Raw genomic sequence first — 7,943 nt, 5'->3', positions numbered from 1 at the left:
TGTTTGAAGCCTGAAATGAGGCAAAAGGTCGCAAAGTTCAAGGGGGCCGAATACTTTCGCAAGGCACTGTATATATCTCAATAGATAGATAGATAGATTCTGTTGCATGTATTTGTATGTTCCTAAAGGTACTAACCTGGAACTAAATAATGTTAAAACCACACATAAATCTAGGTCTATTATCTGTTAGATATGAAACTGTTTCTTAATTTGATTGAAGTGTGTGTTTCTATTTTAAGTGATAGTTGAGAAAATTCAATGATTGTTACATTTTTTGGGATAAATGGCTGTTTCTGTACTGAATGTGGAGCTTTCATTCTGCCATGATTAAGCATACATGACTTTTTCCTTAATTCAAATGTTCATTCATGTCATATTGACTTTGAACAAAAACATGTATAAAACTATTCCAGTGCAGCAGAAGACAAAGTTCTTAACTTTAAACCATTTAATTTCAATGATTCAATTAGTGAGGTGGGCTACACTGTGCCACCTTGTGGCCAATTTATGCAGAAATACATCCTCTCTGATCATGTGTATAGATGGTCAGAAATACAGCGTTAAATACATGCACTGGAGACAAGTGATAGGCTTAATTGTCCACATCAAATAGGTATTTTTTTCCCCATCTTGCCTTCACTTCTCGATGAATTCACAATGCATCGAATGCACTCAAAGATGTTGTCCTCCCCCAGCTATGAAACGTTTGGCATGAGAATGATGTGTTATTTTTTTAACAATCATTCATGATTAGGCGTTGATATTTCAGTACACTACTTTTGAGAGGTAAACCGCTGAACACCTTTGGTACAAAGCACATAGCTCACCATTCTGGATGTGAAAAGTGAGAATCATTTTTCCAATAGATGGCGTCCTTTTCCTAAACTCAGGTTCTCTCATGCCATTCTCCTAGTCAATCTCAAAAGTTATATTATTTATGCTATTATCTTAAGCTATTACATTACGTTATTTTATGTGATTATATTTCTGCTTTCAATGTGTTGTGTGCCCTGCATTGTATTGTAGCCTAATGACATACTAAAATTGTTGTAACCTACATTAGGTATACATGTCCGAAATTAAATTATCAGTTTTCATATAGGATCTTCCAGGCCTTGGCACAAAACTAATTTACACTTCAACGGATTACCAACATTTTACAGCTGTGGCTGTCATTGTTGCTACAAGCAATAATGTTGCAAGTGCTGCAACTTGCAACATTTTGTAATGTGAAAAACATTTTCCAAGGACTTGTAGCCTATAGGCCTATAGTTTTAAGAGTATGCTATATTTGGAAGATAACACTATATAACACATGGCCTTATCATCCTGTTAATTTGAAATGTTTCCATACAAATGTGTTCTGTTGCATTATCTTTGACTAACTAATGACCTGTTGGTTTATATGGATAGATATGAGAATAAGACATACCATAGTTATTATAATCTACGTGCCAGAAGACTGGGATAAAATGCTTCCATTCTCTAGAGAAATTAACGAGTTCTAGAGAAAAGTCCCTCGGGGAAGCCAGTTTCGGCACGTGCTCAGTGGATGCTGAAGTGCATGGAGCAGGCGCACACAGTGCGACTGGCACGCGGACAGATGTCGCATCGCTCATCCCCCGCCCGTTCACAGCTCCCGCGCAGGAATTATTGACACATGGATGTTCACACAGCCAATAAGACCTAGCTCAGTTAGATTTGCATAAAGTGGCCGCCTGCCATTGGTTTACTGCGTGCTGCTCCAAACCGTCTCGCGTGTCATTTACAGCTGTTTTTCTCCTTAGAGGCACATACTGAAATGTTAAACTATATCATTGAAGTATTAATGTATAGTTATTACAATTTCCCCTTACATTTATCTAAATACAAAAGGCATTTTACGCATATTTGCGTAAAAGTTACTTGAACATTAAAATAGTAGGCACAAAATGTATTTATTAGGTACTTTAGAATAAAGCCCACACACACTTTTTTGAACGTAGGCTATATTCTTACCTTCAACCACCTAAGAAAAAACGTTATAGACTATTTAAAAAATAATTGAAATGAAATATTCAAAACTCGGAATGACATGAATAAAACACACGCTATTTATAGCAACATAACATTACAAGCATGGTGAGGTTTTGTAGTTAGATAGTATCTCAAAGCATCGAGAATATTTGCGAACACAAAAAGCATACATTCTTGAAGGGTATGAAAAAGTTGGAAGCAAACCGCCAGCGCATTTCCCCAGTTCCCCTTATCACTTCACAGCCAGACCGACTGCACTCGCCGCTTTGTTGCCAGTCCCTCCAGGGCTGATTGAGCAGCGCGTGACTGACAGCCCGCGGGGGTGTTGTCCAATCAGCGGTCTGCCCCGCGCCCAATGGGTGAGTCCGCACGCCCATTGGCTGAGACGAGTGTGGGAAAGAATGCAGAGAGGGTTTCACACGAACTGGGAGCATGCGAACCACCTATAAGTACCGCCGGCGTGTGTCGGCCGTAGAGCAGACGCAACCTGCCCGACAGAGCCTGAACCCAAGCACGTTCTTATACTCCAATGACAGTTCGGTGATAACAAGTGATATAGCTGATCAGTGGGACTTGCTCACGTCTGCGTGACTATCGTAGGATATCCTTCGCACGGGTTACGATTTGATCTAAACATAAAGGCGCAGTGATATTGCAACTTTTTTCCACCTTTTCCAACTTCTCCAAAAGGATATACCTTTTCTATAATTTAATCCAAAATGCCAGCCGACACCATGGAGAAGCAAACGGCATCCCCTATTGCTGGTGCCCCTGCAAATGGATCCCATACTCCAGACAAACCTAAGAATGCCAGCGAGCATAGAAAGGTAACGTTAGGCTAAAAATCTATAACTGCCGATGGATTTAAAATTAATCTGATATGCCTCCTAGGCTAACGTTGTTGCTAATTAAACTTTACCCTAGTAGGCTAACCAAATTGTACGTGTGAGATAAAATAAATGCGTACATTCGGATTTATCCATGAACATGCAATTAATATGAAGCATTTATTTTGCAGTCCTCAAAGCCCATCATGGAGAAACGTCGGAGAGCGCGGATAAACGAAAGCCTTGGCCAACTCAAGACACTTATTCTCGATGCACTTAAAAAAGATGTAAGTCTAAATAATTGAAAGGATTTAACAATTTAAAATCACTGTGTGTTCATTTTTCCTGGCATTTAATTTTGTGTCAATGCACAGCCTTTACCTTTTGCTATGCTGTTATCCACAGAGTTCCAGACATTCAAAATTGGAGAAAGCCGATATTCTGGAGATGACAGTGAAGCACTTACGAAATTTACAGCGTGTGCAGATGACTGGTAAGTTAAATTGCAAATATCTTTGACAACATCTGCCCTACACTTTATTTATAAGGGTTTCATATTTCCATCGATTATACACGATTTCTAATGTTCTCTCTTGTCTCGGCAGCGCTGTCAGCAGACACTACCGTCCTCAGTAAATACCGGGCGGGATTCAACGAATGCATGAACGAGGTCACTCGCTTCTTATCAACCAGCGAAGGGGTGAACACGGAGGTGCGGTCGCGGCTTCTCAACCACCTGTCTGGCTGCCTAGGGCAGTTGATCGCCATGAACTACCCCCAGCCAAACCCAAATCAACAGGCTCACCTCGCGCAGCCCCTTCACGTACAGCTACCCTCTACCTTGCCCAACAGTGCCTCTATGGGCTCCAAACTCAGCCCCACCGAGGAAATGTCACCTAAAGTCTTCAGCGGGTTCCAGCTTGTGCCCGCCACCGATGGACAGTTTGCTTTCCTGATTCCCAACCCTTCTTTCGCCTCAGCATCAACCCCAGTCATCCCTCTGTATGCTAACGCAGGTGTGCTGTCACAGACAGTCAACGCCAGCCCTGTCCATGGCAGCTCTGTGCCAGTAGTGGGATCCCCTGTCCATGGGATGACATCATTCATCGGTGTGCCTCAGGCGGTCAGCCCTGTCGGTGTCTGCACTGGTTTGGAGAGCACTGAGCCTGTTTGGCGACCCTGGTAGTTTGGTTGAAGTGGACACTACAATAAAGAAGGTTATTTTTATGAAGTAAATAGTTCCGTTCTAGGGGACATCATTTCCTTTGTTGGGCATGGTAAAAGTGTGTTTATTTATTGGCTGATTCCAACATTTGGATGTTGGTGATAAATATTGTGTCCATGCAATGGAAGATTTATTCAAATGTTTGTGATTAAGTACTTTTTATGGAACGATTTAGTTTTGTACAAAGTTGATATTGATTGTTATACCAAAGCTGTGTGTTTTTATATTGTTTGTCGTTTTATGTTTGGAAATTGAAGTTTGGCAATTGACCTAATAAATCAGTTTGAATAATTCAGAAATTAATAATTTTGTCTTTACTTCCATATCACTTCTATAACACACTTAGAGCATAGTTATATAGGCTTAAGATATATTTTTGTTTCTATAAGGCCCATGTGTAAAAGTTAATATTGAGTATATTTTGGGGATCCCGAGTGTCGCAGCGGTCTAAGGCACTGCATCTCAGTGCTAGAGGTGTCACTACAGACACCCTGGTTCAAATCCAGGCTGTATCACAACCGGACGGGATTGGGAGTCCTATAGGACGGTGCACAATTGGTCAGGGTTTGGGGTAGGCCGTCATTGTAAATAAGAATTTGTTCTTAACTGACTTGCCTAGTTAAATAAAGGTTATTTAAAAAAAAGTCTCTTCTTGTTTGGTCTTGTACGTAAAAGTTAAAATAGTCATTTGAAAGTCAGACATAGACCTAATTTTTTTCAGGGGTCTAGGCTCATATTAGAGCAGGCTTAAAGGGCCTACAAATAATTAGTAGTTCTATTATAGCCCCAAAAAACCAACCTGTAATCAAATCCCTAGTGAAATAGGATAGTAAAAAGTCCTGACATTTCACTTGTTTACACCCTTTCTCAAGTTTGGCGGGAAGTTAGTCATCCTGGTGTCCTCTAAAATGCAGAATGGGTTGGAAAGGGGTGTATTTTTTTATTTAGCAAAAAGGTAATTAAACATTTGAAAGGCTTCTCATCCTGTATGCAGCGGGATCTTTAAGACGTCTTAAACCCTATTCATGAGCCTGGGAAATGCGCTTTGGGGTTAAAGTCACTAACAGATTGCTTCACTGAAAGGAGAATATGGAAGAATCCTTGATTTCTTTTGTGCAACCGATTGTTCAGTTATTTCCAAGGCATTTCTGTATAGAAGGAAAACGAGCATAGAAAGAAAACGAGTTTCGTGTCTTGGCAGGTACATGTTATGGGATAGTGGAATTGATCAAAGCTGTTCTCCTGGACCCCATGACTTTGAATTGATGAAATACATTTTCAATTAGAAATGTCCTTTGAAGTATTGGGTTTATGCTCCAAATTATTTATGAATAAAACAAAGTAAGGTATACCTTAATCTCTCAATCTAATAACCCCGTCCCTCTCTCTCTCTCTCTCTTCCTCCCTCTCCATCAGAACTTCCTCTCCCCCTCTCTCTGTGTTATCCCTGGCTGTAAACCTATCTTTCCAGGGAGTGCGCTCCGGAACTGGGGGATGTGTTGCTGTGGCAGGCGGCGTGGTGCTTGCCGTGTGTCAGCCACTTGCGGTCAGAGGGCCCCCTTTACTTGGGATTAGGTTACACCCTTGTGACCGCTGGTCAGAAAGGTTCCCCATGTAGTCAACTCATTCCAGTGCAAGCGCACACACAGTGCACACAGACCTAGATTATGTTCATATAGGAATGAATGTGTGCAGCGTGCACTTTGTTGGACACAAAAACATGGTCCTGGAGGCACATAAACAGGTTTTAAATATAGCCTATAATAACATTATTACCACACCCATTTTGCCAATTTGTAAATGTTCCCTGATAGCTTTTCCAAGTCGTATAATGAGAAGATGTCATTTGTTGTTTGACAGTTTAACTATAGATGACAACAATCATAGGTTTAGTATGTTGTTAATTTGTGTAGTTTATTTTAGAACTTTTACCTTTGGTACACTGAGAATGACTCTAAAAATGGTATTCTGAAACTTCCAGCCAGCAGTGTATAAAAGGCTGCTTCTGCACAGAGGCATAATTCAAACACTAGTTGGCAGTGTGTGGGCTCTGCGGCTGTTTCATGTGCCTGCGTGTCTGAGTTAATAATTCAGAGATGCCTTCGTGGTGCTGAGGTCGTGAGAACCGAGTGAACTAGACTGCTTGTGGCTGGGCAGAGCGCCAATCAGTAAATCCCCACTGGCAGGCCAGGTCCTGCATTGGGCCACTCCGCCAAATCTCAGGAGGTGAGGTGGCTCACACGCGCAGGCCTCCAAGAAGTGAGCATGGACTGGTGTAAACAGACGAGATTCTGGACAGAGCTAGAGAACACACCCACCCGCGCGCCCCAGAGGCAGTTTACTGAGTCCTTCCTATTTTTATATGGCCATGATTTCAACTGCAGCTGCTATAACTAGGCTATAGGCTATGTTATGTTTGTATATTGAGGGAGTTCAAGGGGAAGTTCAACATTTTTACATGTGGCCTTATTTTCATTCTTTCTGTGCTTCTTCGTTTATCAGTCAAACTGTGTTTTTTTTAATACATTTTGTTTCCTTATGGAGAAAATTGGTTGTCACATTTTGCTAAGTCATCACTTGCCACTGATTATAATGCAATATGCAAATACAGTGTACAAAACATTAGGAACATCTTCCTAATATTGAAGTGTACCCCCTTTTGCCACCAGAACGGCCTCAATTTGTCCTGGGCATGGACTCTACAACGTGTCAAGCGTTCCACAGGGATGCTGGTCCATGTTTACTTTAGTGCTTCCCACAGTTGTGTCAAGTTGGCTCGATGTCCTTTGGGTGGGGGACCATTTTTTGATACACACGGGAAACTGTTGAGCGTGAAAAACCCAGCAGTGTTGCAGTTTTTGACACACTCAAACCGGTGCTCCTGCTGACACCTACTACCATACAACTGTTCAAAGGCACTTAAGTCTTTTGTCTTGCCCATTCATCCTCTGAATGGCACACATACACAATCCATGTCGCAATTGGATCAAGGCTTAAAAATCATTCTTTAACCTGTCCCCTCCCCTTCATCTATACTGATTTGAAGTGGATTTAACACGTGACATCAATAAGGGATCATAGCTTTCACCTTGATTTCCCTGGTCAGTCTATGTCATAGAAAAGGGCAAGTGTTCGTAATGTTCTGTACACTCAGTCAGTATATGTCTAAAGCATATGAGAAAACACTAAAACACTCCACCAACTCATTTTAGATCAGAATCCTATTCTGAATGATGCATCTGCATTACATTTTTTTTGCATGTTTTCCATTGTGCCATAAATCCATGTTTGAATGATGCTGTTTACAACAACAATATGCAAATATGGATTTATGGGATAGTAAATACAAAATAAATAAAAACGTTTGCAGAGGTCATTTAGAATGGGATTCGTGATGATGGTGAAATGTGAGTTGGTTTGGAGTGTTTTGGAGTGTTTTCTAACACATTTTCATAATGCATTGTAGTCATCGGCAAGTGATGATGACAAATTTTTTTTAATCTTTGTAATGAAACAAAAAATTAAAATAACAGTTTGGGGATCAACTACAAGCACAGAAATCGTGAAAAGATGGTCACATGGAAAAATTCATGAACTTCCCCAGAAAGCATCAAACTTTCACTAACAATATCAAATGTCACATATTATTCATGCTTTATTTACAATAAAACAGCAACCAGTCTTAAATTCAAGTTTAAAAAAAATAGGCCTACGCAGGAATTCACCCTATTTTTTGGTGTGTTTAGTGATCAATAGCATTTTAATAGAGGATAGAGCTCCCTTCGGAAGCAGTGCAATGGTGTCTCTTGGGAGATGATGCTATTGAAGGGGCAGGGTTGCCTTCTTGGAGCTGGTAAATTATAATTCTCATTAAT

The 7,943-nt window shown here is 40.7% G+C and overlaps 1 protein-coding gene across 1 annotated transcript; it reads left to right on the top strand.

Annotated features, from left to right (window-relative positions):
• Positions 1-2,426: 2,426 nt before the first annotated feature.
• On the top strand, positions 2,427-4,367 carry LOC110491838 (transcription factor HES-4-A). Its single transcript, XM_021565631.2, has 4 exons — positions 2,427-2,843; positions 3,035-3,130; positions 3,249-3,336; positions 3,449-4,367. Exons 1-4 carry the CDS (start codon positions 2,736-2,738, stop codon positions 4,027-4,029), a joined length of 873 nt encoding a protein of 290 aa, XP_021421306.2. The 5' UTR covers positions 2,427-2,735; the 3' UTR covers positions 4,030-4,367.
• Positions 4,368-7,943: the final 3,576 nt, after the last annotated feature.

Source organism: Oncorhynchus mykiss, chromosome 16 (assembly GCF_013265735.2).
Source record: "Oncorhynchus mykiss isolate Arlee chromosome 16, USDA_OmykA_1.1, whole genome shotgun sequence".
Lineage (NCBI taxonomy): Eukaryota > Metazoa > Chordata > Actinopteri > Salmoniformes > Salmonidae > Oncorhynchus > Oncorhynchus mykiss.
Note: the sequence above shows the minus strand (reverse complement) of the source record. Positions and strands in the feature narration are given on the sequence as shown.